The 15833-nt window shown below is 45.1% G+C and overlaps 1 protein-coding gene across 2 annotated transcripts; it reads left to right on the top strand.

Annotated features, from left to right (window-relative positions):
* Positions 1-630: 630 nt before the first annotated feature.
* Positions 631-13148, top strand: EI24 (EI24 autophagy associated transmembrane protein). Of its 2 annotated transcripts, none has more exons than XM_036014921.1 (11): positions 631-795; positions 3171-3283; positions 6061-6206; positions 6770-6830; positions 7673-7739; positions 8258-8382; positions 8693-8812; positions 9200-9311; positions 9990-10101; positions 10526-10600; positions 12132-13148. In XM_036014921.1, the coding sequence occupies exons 2-11, from the start codon at positions 3242-3244 to the stop codon at positions 12292-12294; spliced, it is 1023 nt and encodes a 340-aa protein (XP_035870814.1). In that variant the 5' UTR covers positions 631-795; positions 3171-3241; the 3' UTR covers positions 12295-13148. The 2 variants fall into 2 exon arrangements, with proteins under 2 accessions (XP_035870814.1, XP_028383604.1); XM_028527803.2 differs by lacking the exon at positions 631-795 and adding an exon at positions 823-1006.
* Positions 13149-15833: the final 2685 nt, after the last annotated feature.

A 15833-nucleotide genomic window follows, 5' to 3' on the forward strand; every position in this document is an offset into this window, starting at 1 on the left:
GTTTTTATCTCAACCATCTCTTAGAGTGCACACTTAGTGCAGTCAAATGGCGTGGTGGTTTGTCCTATTAATCATCTGAAACTTGACTTAAACCAATCATTGCTTTGTACCCTTTGGTTACAGAAAATCTCCAATCAAATAAACCAAGATGACTTGTATTTTATTTTTCTCCTGTTGGACAAGCAACCCTGCAAAAGTAAAGGGGCGAGTGCAAAGAACAGGACAGCCAAGGTAAGGAAGGTTTCAGAGAAGCCCGGGTATCCCAGAAGAGGACTGGGACCTGCTGGGGCCTGGGTCGACTGGATTTCCCAGGATCCTTTGCCCCATGTCGTCCCCACCCCCTTCGCCCAAAGCCGCTCTGTACGGCGACCACCCCACTTCCCAGGGTCCGCGTGCGGCCTGGGGCACGCCCAAAGCGGGAGCAGATCGGCCACGCTTTCTCCTCCGTCGCTGAGACACCTCCCCCTCGACTGCGGCGGCTCCCACCGACTTCCCCCGGCCCCTTCCCTACCGGGCATGCCCAATGCGGGCGCAGCTAGGCCCCGCCCCTATCGTGTTGTCCCCGCCTCCTCTGCCGCATCGGCCCCGCCCCCTCTGCCCAGGGCAGCCGGGCTCCGAGCCAGTCGACTTCCCACCGCCCCGCGCGGCCCGGGCATGCCCAGTGCGGGCGCAGTGGCCTCGGCCCTGGAAGCGCCCGGGCGGCAGCCGGCGGTCGGGCGGGGAGGATCCCAGCGGCCGGCGGTGGGCTAGAGGCCGGGCCGTGGCCGGGCCGGGCCCAGGCGGCTGAGCTGCCGGGTAGGTGAAGTCTCCGCGGATCCAGGCCACTGGCGCGCGGCAGGGCCCTGGGTGTAAGGAGAGTGTGGTGAGAGTCCTGAGGGTCAGTCAGCAGGGCCCGAGCTCGGGGTCTTGTGGTTGCGGGAGTGACTCGGGGAGGGTCCCTCGGCTGGAAAGAGAATGCCCAGGTGCGGCGCGGCTGTCCTTAGGCTCCGTGTGACCCAGATGAGAGGTGAGCGGCTCCGCGCCTGGTGCCCAGCCGTGGCTGCGGAGGGAGACCACGGCTTTCATTCGGTTTTTGCCGAGAAACTACGGAGAGCCGCGTCTGAGCAGACCTGGAGCCATTCCAGGAGCCTGTGAAAAGGAGGGTGCTCACCTTTCCTGCACCTGGAGTGAGTCTGACCGCTCCCTGCCTTCCGCACTTGGGGTCAGTGCCTCACTAGATACCTTCCAAATTCCAGTGAATGGGGAGCATTTAATGGCCAGGTGTATTGCCAGGATTAAGAAACATTTTGTCCGTGGGATGCTTCAGGTAAACAACAGTCCTCTGGAGTAAAGGTCCAGCTGAGCTGGAACACCAGAGTTTTCAAGTTTGCTCTAACCTTTCACTTTGCTGTAATCTTGGGTTAGGCGATTTATCTTTGGATTCTCAGTTCCTCCATTTGTAACCTGATGTGAACTAGATGCATCGCCTGCCCTTCCAGTTTAGTGGGAGTGTTCTCCCTAAGCCTGTGTGGTCTCTAATTGTGACAAGTTATTTTTTCCCCACGCCCCAGCAATTTGCCAAACCGATAATTCACCAGATAGTCCTGTAGGATGACTGCTAAGATCTCCACATAGAATTGAAATGACTTGTCTCTCAAAGGCCACTGCTGGTCAGTAGGTAACCTGCCACTTGGTACATGCAGAAGCCAGGTGTTAATGGCCATGGTTCAGATAACAAAGCTGCCCTGGACTGGGCTCTGACATGCTTCAGGCTCTCTGCCCTTTGAGAAATCCGGACTAAGTCATTGGCTTTTGGCTTCCTTAGGCTCCCAAGCTAGCTCATGCTGTAGTGGGATTATGTTTATGGAGGAGTTTCTGTTTTCATGTTATTGCACGTTATACTAAAAGCAAAAAAAAATGAAGATTTTAATACCCTTACTGTACAGATTAGGAAGTAGCTGGTTAACAGTGAATTCATGATAGGCTTTTACAAACTAGTGTCTGTGTGTCAAAATTGGACATTTTGCTTTTCCCCTGGCACTGAGTAATCTATCACTCTGAGATGCTTTTGTATTTGTTTTTAATTGGGAGTCTTAACCGAAGTTTCTTCCTAGAAACCACTCTACCTGAAGTTGAGTGCATCTGTGTAGGATTTGACCTAAGGGGGCAGGGGTTCATTCTGTGTTGTGCAAGTCACCCTGCTGCTGTTGTCTTCCCTCCTCTTTCAGTTCTGGGCGGCAGTAGTCCTGTAGGGTCAGTTAGGGACAGGATGGTGGAGTGGTGGTAGGTCAGGGAAAGTGTGGTTGTTTTGAAATTTGAGGTTTAAACAAGCTGCCTGTGAAATTCTGTCATTATGATCTAGCTCTAAACTGACAATACCCTAGGATGGTTTAGTCAGGGTTGACACCTTTGGAATCCCAAGTTCTTAATAAAATTTTGAAAATGGATTTTCCATTCCCCTTAAAGACAGTAAATGGGAAGATAGGTTTTAAGACTGTTTATACATATGAACTTTCAGGTTCTTAACTTTGGAAGCTAGATTTCTCATTTAGCTGAGAAATAAAATGGTAACGCTGTAGTGAGTTAAGGAATGTTTATGCATGTGAACTTTTTTGACCTAGTTTAAAATCCACTGTTTCTTGCATGCTTATTAAAATGGCACTTGTATGTTAATATATTTAAAATTGGAAAGCATACAGAGACCTATTTGGAGATCAGGGTGGGAAATTTCACATCATACCTTGAATGCAACTGTGTGCTGGAGGGCCTTGTATATGAAGTGCGTATTTAATAGTTTTGTTAGAACTTTCATCTTGCTCTTGTATTTTCATTCAAGTGCTTGAGGTTGTACGTCAAGCATAAATACAGCGTAAGAGGATGCTGGAATGTGTAGGGGAGGCAGTTAATGACAGCAGGTCCCAGTGAGGCGACTGCTAGTCCCACAACAGTGTACTCCTATGAAAGAGAAAGGGTGGTAAGTGAGTACAAAATAGTTTATCAATTGCAGATGTCAGTAGTTACAGGGATAATCTTACTTCATTCACTGTCCTGGTGTCTCAGTGCTGGAGTCTGCTGCCCTCCTATTAGAGACACGAGTATGTGGAAAATGGCATCATGCAGAAATGTACATGAAGTAACTTATCTTTAGGTAAATATCCCCCCCCCCCCCATTATGCTCTGTGTGTTTCCAGGTTCTTCATGATGAAAGATTTTGGGATGCCTCTCTCTCTTCTATGTAGTTGGTAGCGTGGGTGGTGGAGAGATGGCCGACAGTGTCAAAACCTTTCTCCAGGACCTTGCCAGGGTGAGTATGTCAAGCCACCTCTTGATACTTTTGCTGTGGAAACTGACTAGGAAGTCTTTTAAGTGTTTTAGAATTGATCTGCTATTTGTTGCGTCTTTCACGTAGAGGTTTTCATCCTAATCCACTCTTCTCAAGAGACAGGCATTATCCTGCATCTTGCAGAAGCTCAGTAGATTGCTCTAGTGTCTCCAGTATTAGAATTCTGGCCAGCTTGGGTCCAGAGCCTTTTTTTAAACTTTATTTTGGAATAATTTTAGACTTACAGAATAGTTGCAAAATGGTACACAGCTCTTCTGTATACTTCACCAGGGTTTGCCAGTGTGAACATCTTCTCTAATCATGATATGTCGGTCAAAACTGAGTGGCGAACATTGGTTACGTTACTGTTACCTAAACTGTTTCATTTGGATTTACATTAGAGAAACCCCCACCTCCGTTCTACAAGGTGCAGATGATGATGCTCAGGAAAATGTCCCAGAAAGATCTGTTTAGAACCTAGCCACCCAAATTTCCAGTAGCATGAACTTCTGTTACGGTGGATGTCTGAGGCCCAATGTCCAAGTTGTGGCCCCTCTAGCTATATTCCTAAGAGCAGGAGAGAGGCCGCCTCTGAAGGGGAAGGCAGGGGGCAGGGCTGGCGCTGGCGCTGGGGCTGGGAATTGATTTCTCAATGGGAATGTTTGAAAGTTTATTATCTTTGAGTTAAAGGGAAATTGAGGGGCTTGGGAGGGCCAAAGAGACATCATGCAATGCGATCCACTTTTAATACCTGTACCTCCTCGTCTTGCCGTTCTGGTGTGATAACATTTCAGCCCCGGGTCCGTTCTGCACTGTGCATTTTACGTGTCTGTCTGCCCCAAGAGACTCAAGTGTCTCAGGTGGGGATTCTGTCTGCATTCCAGCACATGCTGGGCCCTCAGCCCTTTGAACTCAACTGTCTTGAATACTTAAACTATTTGTAGAAAATTCAGAAGTGAAAAGCAAAATAAGACTAAAAGTTACTTATAGGTAAAGATCAGATGCAAGCCAATGCAATGTATGATCTTATCAGTCAGTAGTTCATACACTTGCCCTATTCTCTGTATCCTGGCAATTATCTCCAAAATGTGTTGTAGCCGATAGCAGTAAGTGAAAATGCCCTCCTTAGCCCCGGGCTGGCCACGGCCTCCAGGTTGCCTTTGTGTGCTGTTGCTTCCTGAAATCGAACACCCCCATGCTACAGCTCTGCTTTGGACATAGGTGTCGTGGCACTTAATTAAACTAATTTTTGTTGCTGTTTACTTGTATGCTTCTCCTGCCAAGTTCTGTTTCTTGAGCTTTTCCACGCGGCCAGTGTCTGGCTCACTGAAGATGGCTTGGTATCTGGATGGGTAGGTGAGAGAGTGCGGGCCTGCACTGGGTGAAGTGCGGTTCTGGTGCTTGCAGTAAACAGTAACCTTCCTGCTGCCAGAGCGCTTCCAGTGTGGTCGGCAAGTGCCTCCGTCACTGTCTTTATAGACGTGACAACCCTGTCCCCCATCGTACACTCTTTAAGGACATTTTCCTCCAGCTGTACTGCCATGCTCTTTCTGTCTCATTGGCCTGTTCTTTCCCTGCAGCTTTTCACATTTTCACAGTAAGTATTTCTTTGTGTCTTTCTCTAACCTTGGTCTAGCCCTGGTCCTTTTTAGAAGTCAGCGTTTAATTTATCCTTGTGTCACTAGTTTAGTACAGGACATTGATCATACTATAGGCATTTGATTGATATTCGAAGAGTATAAGGGAGGGCAGTAACTTGGCTTTATAGTGTTGATTTGTGTGGAGGGATTAGAAAACCACTGTTTTGCAACCGCGTTCTTTAAGATTGACTTGGGCAAGAATTGTCGGTGGATGCTGAATCTAGGTAAGAGGACTTGAGTGGGATATTTGGCTGGTCAGAGCGTTCAAATGGTCTCAGAAGTGGCTGTCCACAGATTACAAATTAGTTGCAAGAGGAAAAACCTGCAACCATACTAAGGATAAGCCAGATAACACCTTGACTGAGTTTATAGAATTAACACCACCAGCAAGGACTGACGGACACTGCGTGCCTCTGGATGTAATACCTGGGAGAGCACAGTTAGGTGACAGTCCAGCCACAGATATGTAACCTGGATCCAGCCATAAGGAAACGAACCTAAGTTGAGGAAATACCACCAAATAACCAGCCTGTATACTTCAAAAAGAAAAGCAGGCTAAGGAGCTGTCCCTGAGCCGAGGACACAGAGAGACGTGGCAGACTGAATACACCCAGGGTTCTGAACGGAAGTCTGACGCTCAAGGGGGAACGTACTGCAGAGGACATACCGGGGCAAATGGAAGAACTGCAACGTGGACTGTAAGATTAAAGTATTTCAATATTAAATTTCTTAGGTTGATACCTGCCTTGTAGTGATATAAAAGAATATTACTGTTCATTATTTAGGAAATGCACACCGAAGAATTGAAAGCAAAGGGACATGATAGAGCAACCTACTCATGATTTGGAAAAAGCGTGTATATATATATATATAAAATAGTAAATGTGGTAAAATATTAATTTGGTGAATCTGGAGGAAAGGGTACTAGGAAGTTTTCCATTCTTGCAACTCTTCTGCAAATTGAGAATTATCTTTTTTAAAACATCAAACTTCCCTTAAGCCACATAGCAAAGTAAATGCAATGGTTTCTACTGTGATTTCACTTTACTGCATATAAATTTGGGAAGTATTCTCTGATCCATAATTTTCCCTCTTTAAAACTAATATTCTTGCCTATAGGGAATCAAAGACTCCATCTGGGGAATTTGTACCATCTCAAAGCTTGATGCACGAATTCAGCAAAAGAGAGAGGAGCAGCGTCGGAGAAGGGCAGGCAGTGCCCTGGCGCAGAGGAGGGCCCAGAGCACAGAGAGGAAGCAGGAGAGGTGAGGAGGGGAGGCTGGTGTTGGGGCATCTGAGCTGTCTCCCAGAAGGCACTCAGGCAGCGACCCGTCCTCAGCACACAATCAAAACCCTGTGTCGTGACTTGGAGTTTTAGTATCCCCTTCTTTTTGTACTTTCTGCCCCAAAATGTTATCAGTGATTCGCCCCCATATTCCCACACTGAATTAAACTAGGCTCTAGTGATAATCCTTGCTCAAATGCCATGGTCTTTTTTTTTTTTTTTTTTAATATCAGAATGGTGAATAGAGAACCACAAAAAATTATTTTCTAGGAAACCCTATGTGGATTTATTTATTGATAGAACCTCAGACAGCCTCTTTCCATCTTCTCTAGTCTTGGGTGTTGGAAAAGAAATTTTTGCGTTAAGAAAAGCTGCTTCTCTGGAAATATTTTTAGTCTTTTCTCACTGATTGCCGTGAGGAGAACATAACAACAGGTACTGGAGAACGAATACCAGTGAGAGATGTAAACTGGAGAGCTACTGCGTGACAGCACGGGAACAGCCCATGTGCCTTACGAGCTAAATACCTGTGGTCTTTTCCAGTGAGCCACGTATTGTCAGTAGAATTTTCCAGTGCTGCGCTTGGAATGGCGGAGTATTCTGGGTAAGTTCTTTTTTCTTAACTTCCAGGCGCCTTATAAGCATCCTTAGATCGTTGCTGTTAAGAGTTAACTGTCTTCTTTAAACTGAGACAAGTAGCTCTCACCTGCTCACACATGCTTAAGAACATAACTCAGGATTCTGTGCAACTGCGGTGATTGTATTCTCACTCGGGGACCACTTGAGTGTAAATAAACGGCTATCCCTGAAAGAAAGGGAGAGCATTTTAATTTTTCCTAAAAATGACTTACAAGTTTTAGTGTTGTCACAGGTTAACCATTTCTCTTGACACGGGACATTTTGGCTGAGAGCATCTATGGGGGGGTCAGAGGGGAAGGACGGGTAGACAAGGGCAAGGCTCTCCTCCCATGTAGTCATGGTGGCCTATGAGAACTGACATCTGCTCAAGTGCACACCAGGAGAGACGGCCTGCAAGTCACTGAGAACCAACGCAGGCTTAGGTGAAATTTGAGTACTTGGAAGAACAGGTAGTTAAATATTTCCTTTGACTTGGAATTCACTATAATTCAAGTTTCCTTAATTTAAACATTTTACAGATGTTTCAGGTGTTAGCTTGAATTCGTCAAATATTACTGTGTGTTTAGTCCTGAACGCTATTTGAAAAGTCCTACTCTGCCCGCGAAAGTGTTACTGTGTTCATGGGCGGTGTCAGGTTTGTGCCTGTCAGTTGGAGTAATGGGAACAGGCACGGGTCCAGTTTTGGTGTCCCTTCAAGCCTTCTAATTTATAACGTCACCTCCATCTGGAAAATAATTACCCTGAAACTCAGAACTCTTGTTTTAAAGAAGGGCTTTTAATGTTGACCTCACTGCTTCTTCCCTTTAGCTCAGTCTCCTCCTGTTCTATCGCGTGTTCATTCCTGTGCTTCAGTCGGTAACGGCCCAGATTATCGGTGAGTGCCTGCGGTGCCGTCCGCTGGGATGGAGGCAGGAGGCTGTTTCTTGTCTCCTTGGGGTACTGGACGCTTCCTGCATACCAGGCTTTCGGGATGTTTTTAACTCAAACCTCTCAACAACGCTTTGAATGGGTATTATTAATAGATACCATTTTATGGGGAAGAAAAGGAAGTGAGTTACCGAGGTTAAATCATTCGTGAATGGCAGAGCTGGGGTTTACACTCAGGTGGTTTCCTGAGTATTGGGCACTGTTAGTCACTGACATCTCAGCCACCACCAGGTAAGCAGCCCCTATCCATGGCCACTCTGAAGGGGAGTGGCGGCCAGAATATGGTGTCTCTCCAAAGAGTAGGACCGTCTAAAATAGGTACCATGACGTGCTGGTAAGGAACAAAGCTGTGTGGGGGCCGGGGTGGGTCAGAGTGGGGGAATAGTCACAACTAGGGGCTCCCTATTTGGTCTTCTGGTTTTCCATTTCTCCAGTTAAACTAATAACTCCTTTTCCTTTTCTTAGGTGATCCCTCTCTACACGGAGATGTTTGGTCGTGGCTGGAATTCTTCCTCACGTCGATTTTCAGCGCTCTTTGGGTGCTCCCCCTGTTTGTGCTTAGCAAAGTTGTGAATGCCATTTGGTTTCAGGTAGGTCCAGGGCAGAATAGAGGCTGGGTCCTACAGTACGAGGGTGGACAGGTGGCGGGCTTTAGCCTGTGAAGTTAGTGGCCATGCAGGGAGCAATCTTACAGCCTTTCTTGGTCAGGCGGGCAGCGGGTGACGTTTGTGCTCTTGTAAAATGGGATTATTGTCTCAGGCCACCAGAGCATCTCATTGCCAGATGTCCAGGGGCTTTTCTCACCTGGCAGGTCCAAGGGCAGATCAGTGGCCTTAGCTTTGGGGCTGGATGTTGAGACCATTCAGTTCCTGTTTGGGTGAGCCACTTTCTCTGTTACAGGATATAGCCGATCTGGCATTCGAAGTGTCAGGAAGGAAGCCTCACCCGTTCCCTAGTGTCAGCAAAATCATTGCTGACATGCTCTTCAACCTTCTGCTGCAGGCTCTTTTCCTCATCCAGGTGAGGCTGGCCTTCTGGTCATATGGACACATTTACAAAGACAAGGTTCACCAGGGGGAAGTTTACAAAGACAGGGTATTTGCATTTATGTTGGGGCAGGTGATGATTTATGGGAGATGATGATTTTTAAATCATTTTTTTACAGAAACAACTAGGCAATTTAAAAAATCAAAAATCACAGAGTGATAGGAAACATGAATTTACCTGCTCTTTCCTGCACCCCCCGCCCCACCTGCCCCAGCCCGCATTCTCTACTCTCCTGCTCTTGAGGCACTTGAAAAGCAACCGTGTGGCTATCTAGGAAGAGAGTAATGACTCAAAGTATCAGGTGAATCTCGGTAGGTCTCTGAAGCTCCAGAATTAAGATTTTCCCTGTTTATTCTTTAGGGGATGTTTGTGAGTCTCTTTCCCATCCACCTTGTTGGTCAGCTGGTTAGTCTTCTGCATATGTCCCTTCTCTACTCACTGTATTGCTTTGAATATCGTTGGTTTAATAAAGGTAAGTCCATCTAAAGAAACTCAGAACTTGGAGGCCCCGTTTGGAAATGCTGCTGCTAAGCAGACTTCCTAAAACTATTGCATAGGCCCTCGGCAAACTGTCTTTGGAAGGAAGCAGCATCTTTGGCAAGGGGGGACTTACCTTTGGGTTTTGGGATTTAGGCCTTAACTTGGATGCTGAGGGTTACAGTAATGCAGCATTCCCTCTGTGGTGCTTAATGTGATGCAGGTCTGAGCCGTAAGTCAGCATAAATGAGCACGAGATATTCTGAATTAGAGAAATTAATTTAATGTCAGCACATTCAGATTCTTTTGGATATTTTAAAAGCCCTTGGCATATTTGTCTGGCTATGTGTGGTTGAAAGAGGTTAATTTCTAGGTGGTGGCTGCCTTTTTATTTGCTATCATGCTTTGCTTTAGAACTATTCCTGACAAAGGGTGTTGGAGTTAAACTCATGATGCACTTAGCCTGCCAGCTTTGAATTCTGATTACTGAGTCGTAAAAACTTTGCATAGAAGCTGTGCATCAGATTTGGACAATTCTGAATTATATGCTTTAGCTGTGTTGTAAATGGCAGTTCTGTATCTAAAACTCAAACCTCAGATAATGTGTCTACCACATTTAGTCATTTTACTAAAAAGAAATACGAATTTTAATTACATCGGCCTCTTGTTTTAGGAATTGAAATGCACCAGCGGTTGTCAAACATAGAGAGGAACTGGCCTTACTACTTCGGATTTGGTCTGCCCCTGGCTTTCCTCACGGCGATGCAGTCCTCCTACATTATCAGGTGATTTGGCTGCAGGGACTGGGAGGAGACGAGTACAGACGCTCAGTGGAGGGAGCATCTTCAAGATGCCTGGTTCTCTGCTAGTTCTGCATTCCTGTCTGACTATCAGGATGCCCATAGGATTTTTCTCCTTGACAAATAGTCATAGACATTTGTCAGTATTAACATCTCGTCGGCAGGGTCTTATAGACCATATTTCTCCCGAGCTGCCTCCTGTAGCAGTGTTAGCCATAGCCAGTATTTAGGAAGATGTCCCCCTGCCTTTTTTTTTTTTATTATGAGTTTATCAAACCACAATGTTAGCACCAGAGGCAAAGGAATTTTGGACTTCTCATGTCTTCTCCAAAGTCATGACTGTTATGAAGGTGACTGACTCTTCTCTTTTCTTTCTTTCTTTCCTTTTTTTTTTTGTTTTTTTTTACAGCGGCTGCCTCTTCTCTATTCTCTTTCCGTTATTCATTATCAGCGCCAATGAAGCAAAGACCCCTGGCAAAGCTTAGTAAGTATGAGCCAAAAGTGTTTTTCTGTATAAAGGATTGGGGCTTTAATATCATAATTATGGGAATGAGACATTTTTTTTTTAAATATTTTATTTATTTATTTTTAGAGAGGGGAGGGAGGGAGATAGAGAGAGAGAGAGAAACATCAATGTGCAGTTGCTGGGGAGCATGGCCTGCAACCCAGGCATGTACCCTGGCTGGGAATCGAACCTGGGACACTTTGGTTCCCAGCCCGAGCTCAATCCACTGAGCTACGCCAGCCAGGGTGGAATGAGACATTTTTTAAAATAACCTCTTACATTGATGGAAACATTAATATACCGTTTAATGGGGGAAAAAACACTTCTGAGATATATTTCAAAAATTTCCCCATGCATATATATGTACATAAATATGTTTTTTTTTAAGATTTTATTTATTTATTTTTTAAGGAGGGAAGGAAGGGGGTGGAGAGAGAGAGAGAGAGAGAGAGAGAGGGAGAGAAACATCAATGTGCGGTTGCTGGGGGTTATGGCCTGCAACCCAGGAATGTACTCTGGCTGGGAATCGAACCTGGATAAATATGTTTTAGAAAATCAATGCTATTATATACCCTGGCTGGTGTGGTTCAGTGGAGTGAGTGCTAGCCTGCAAAGCAAAAGGTCACTGGTTCAGTTCCAGTCAAGGCACATGCCTGGGTTGCAGGCCAGGTCCCCAGGTTGGGGGCATGCCAGACGCAACCAATTGATGTGTCTCTTCCTCTCTTTCTCCTTCCCTTCCCCTCTCTCTGAAAATAAATAAATAAAGTCTTTATTTTAAAAATGCTTTTTTAACATATGTTTAAAGTTTAACAATTTACTGAATAAGGCACTTGTAAATGTAATTAAGCTCATTTTTGTAAGAGTGGCCAACTTTCTTACAAAGGTGGGGCCATGTGATCTGGCTCTAGGAGTTTATTGATAATAAGAGTAAAACAACGTGTTTTAAAGTGAATCTTTAGCAGTAAAACTAGCAGGCCAAAAGTTTTATCACTTCCCAAAACTCAGTTTGTGATCACTTTTGGTTAAGTCAGTAAGGATGCATATTCTGTGGGTGTCGGATCTGTCCTGGGTTTTTGCACGCACTTGCTGTCCAGCAGTGCCTGGGGTATCTTAGTAGGCACAGCCAACCTTCTCTTGAAACTCTCTGGAAAATGAGACATGTACAGCATATGATGTCTTCAGTCATAGCTTGAAGTTTGTGCCCTGAAAGTCAACTATAAAAAGTGCTTCTCAAATCAGAATTAATCTGAAACACAACTTTATTTCCATTAAGCATTGATGCCTTAAGTGGTGGGGATGGCATTGCTTTCATAACAGTGATGAGACCCAGTGCGCCTGGGTTTAGTTGCTGCCTGTTTGATCCCTGTGTCTAATATCAGTACTTCCTTGATCAAATTTCACTGGTTTTATTTCCCCCCATCATATTAAATTTAATGTAGTCATATTTCAGTTGTTAAATAATAATTCTGGTCAACTAGGGATCTAACAAGTTGGCTCTCTTACGTTTTAGCCTTTTCCAGTTGCGCCTCTTCTCCTTGGTGGTTTTCTTAAGCAACAGACTCTTCCACAAGACCGTCTACCTGCAGTCTGCCCTGAGTAGCTCCACCTCTTCAGAAAAGTTCCCTTCGCCTCATTCGTCTCCTGCCAAACCGAAGGCTGCTATAGGCCACTGACTCACCTGCCGTCCACTGGGCATGAGAGGCACTGGAAGGAGGCTGTGCAGCCCTTTCCTCATTCACCTCCCCCCCAAGGGAAGGCGGGACCCACTCTGCCAAGGGCCCTCTGCATATTCCCTTACGAGGAACTGGGACTTTCGTCTCTGGTGCACGAAAGGCACAATCTTCCTGACACCAACATGTGGGTTTTTAACACCTGTCAGTCTGAAAGGACCACAGGTTTTTCTGCAGCTCTTTTCTAGCATTTGCCAGCCCCCACGCCTGGACTGATTTAAACACTTTTTCTCCCTGTGCCATTTACCCCTCCACCTCCCCTTCCTGCCTTCCACCACCCTTGGATGAATGGGTTTTGTAATTCTAGCTTTTGTATTTTGTGGACCTGTTATTTTTGTTGTTTTTCTGTGAAGCACATATATTGGATGTGGGAGGTAAAGGAGTCTCCCGGCTGCTCCTGGCCACTCCCTTTATAGCCATCACTGTCTTGTTTCTTGTAACTCAGGTTAGATTTTGGTCTCTCTTGCTCCACTGCAAAAAATAAGCCTGAAGAGATGGGCCAGGAGGAACAGACCTCACAGCCAGATCTGCTGGGTTTTGAGGAGTGATTTTTCTTCCCCTTGAAGGGGAAAAAAGCTTTTTTCACTGGTACATTTAAAGTCCCCCACTACAGGGATGTACCGATTTGGGACAAGTGCCACTGCAACACAGAATGCTCGGAGAACCTGAATCTCTAAACTCTGCGGGTCTGAACTCACTGTCGGCCACTGCCGGGTCTGTCTGGCGTTTCAAAAGCATACTGGGTGCTGCAAATAGGAACTGACGGGGTAAACTTATTAAACCCATTAAACCTGTGAGTGGTGTTTTTCTGTCCTTTCACAGATGTTAATTATGGGGGGAGGAGGCAGATGTCAGAACACTTGAATAATTTTCAAATGTCACAATTAAACGCTAGCTGGTTTCCCACAAGGTGTGTGATGGTGGAATTTACAAACCATCACCTCAAGAAACATAGTCATAGAATCCAAGACTGTCTTGGGTAAATTTGGTTACAGTTTTTTGAGTGATTAGTCCTGAAAAATGTTCCCTGAGGAAGTTTGGATTATGTGGTTATGATGATCATGTCAACCTCTCAGAGAGAATTGAGGGTTGTTGAATTACGTACTTTAAAGTCTGTGGGTATGTCTCTCCTATGTATGCATGAATGGAGAGATCCTTCTAGATTTCATTGTATTGAACATTCTCATTGGAGAAGAAATTAGACATCTGGTTAACAGAAACCTTTACTATGTACAAGACAAGGATTTAAAAATCAGTGCTGGGAGATGAAAACCAAGTTCAAGGTGTAGAAGATTTTAAAATAGTAGACATCTCGGAAGTAGGTATTGTTTTTCAGCTTGTGCAAAAAACTGTAAAAGACATTATTTAAAATGAGATTTACTTCCAGTACTCCTTTGTGACATCTCTGGTCATTTGTCAATATTATTGCAAAGAATTGCCAGGTTGCTTTGGGGATGGTTTGAAGACCTCAGTATTTCATCAGCTTGTGACTGATCATTGATATCTTAAGATTAGTTGTTTTAAGTTTTTTTTTAAGATTTTTATTTATTCATTTTTAGAGAGGGGAGAGGATGGGGAAAGAGAGGGAGAGAAACATCAATGTGTGGTTGCCTCTCACGTGCCCCCCCACTGGGAACCTGGCACACAACCTAGGCATATGCCCTGACTGGGAATCGAACTGTCGACCCTTCAGTTCACAGGCCAGCACTCAATCCACTAAGCCACACCAGCCAGGGTGTAGTTGTTTAAGTTTTTAAAATGAGCCTAGTATTTAAGTGGCCACATATCTGTCACCTGAAATTTGTATGTGTATCAACTAAGTATTCATCTAGAAAGGTGAGGGAGGTTGAGTGGATGAAGGCACGTGATTTTACCCAGCACTACATCTCGATATAGAAAATGCTTAAAGTTTAAATGGTTGGAAGTGAGGAATCTGCAGTTTTACTAGTGTAATGGAGAGGCCAGGCCTGTGGCATGTCTACAATGGAAATTCGTTGATTACTAAAGATGACAATCAGTGTGAGTTTTAATCATGCAACCAGTGAGATCTGAGGAATCGTGTTCATAAAAACTCTCTTCAGGGGTAGACATCACAGCTTGGACAGGTATACATAGTTCAAAACACTACCCTTTCATCCTCTCTAGAGATGGGCTGTCCATTGTAACAACTCTGGAGAGGTTAGAAAATGGTTGCTTCAGACCTGGGCAGGGTATGTTAAGTCTGCTGGAAACAAATGAACAGATTTGTGAGCTGGCTTGTTAAGTGCTCTTATGTTGTAAGGGAGGAATCAGGACAAACCCAGGAGAGAGTAATAAATGGTTAGAGGTTTGTGAACCACCTTAAAAGGATAACATCTGAGAATAAAAGGGCAACTATAGTTGCTTGCTGTCTATTCATTTTTTACCCCCTTACATTTTCTGAGCGTAGAAGTAGGACATCTATTCAGCTTCTACACTCCTGTGTTTACCTGGACTGAGATTGCCCTGGTAAAGGTTATCAGTTCATTAGTACAATGGAAGGGGCTCCAACAACCACCCCCCCACCACCACCTCCATGATCAATTCTACGCTACAGGACTTGGAAGTGGAAAGGACGCTGACTCTAGGTCAGTGCAACTTAGGCTTTTTAACCACGTGAGCCATACATCTGGGTATTGTGAGTGTGCCTAAAAGGAACCCACAGAACCAGTAAAAGGTTCAGGCGGCAGAACAACAGATGACTTTATCATGTAACAAGCATCCCAGTGCCTTCTCTGCCAGGCACTGTGGGTTCCAGGATCAACCAGAAAGACAGGGTTACTGCCTACTTGCACCTCACAGCACAGTGAAGGAGGCTGACAAAAGTGATCCAGCAAGTTTTTAGAAATTAGGTGTTAAAATAGCTAGCTACTATTTTCCATAGGTCTCGACTTGAACACGACATTGAAATTCAGAGAATCGGAGTATGATGAGAGATTAGGCCATACCATCAGCCTCATTCTTGTTTTAACTCATTCTGTGATTTCACACTGAGGTGTTCTTTAGTGCTTCCAGGCTTTGGGGAAAATAGTGACCATTTGACCACGTAGGTAAGTATTTCTTAACCAGAGAATAGCCTCAGGATCACCTCAGATTTCCCAAAATACACTATCTGTTCCTGGAGGAAATGTGATTCTAGAGACACATTTTAATTCTGGCTGCCCTAGCTAGTGTGGCTCAGTGGATTGAGCGCTGGCCAGCCTGTGAACTGAAAAGTCACCAGTTTGATTCCCAGTCAGGACACATGGCTGGGTTGTGGGCCAGGTCCACAGTAGGGGGTGTCTAATTGTTGTCTCTGTCCCTCTTTCTCCCTCCCTTACCCTCTCTGAAAGTAAATGAATACAATCTTAAAAATGTTGCCCTGGCTGGCGTAGCTCAGTGGATTGAGCGCGGGCTGGGAACCAAAGTGTCCCAGGTTCGATTCCCAGCCAGGGTACATTCCTGGGTTGCAGGCCATAACCCTC

This window comes from Phyllostomus discolor, chromosome 13, assembly GCF_004126475.2.
Source record: "Phyllostomus discolor isolate MPI-MPIP mPhyDis1 chromosome 13, mPhyDis1.pri.v3, whole genome shotgun sequence".
Taxonomy (NCBI): Eukaryota; Metazoa; Chordata; class Mammalia; order Chiroptera; family Phyllostomidae; genus Phyllostomus; species Phyllostomus discolor.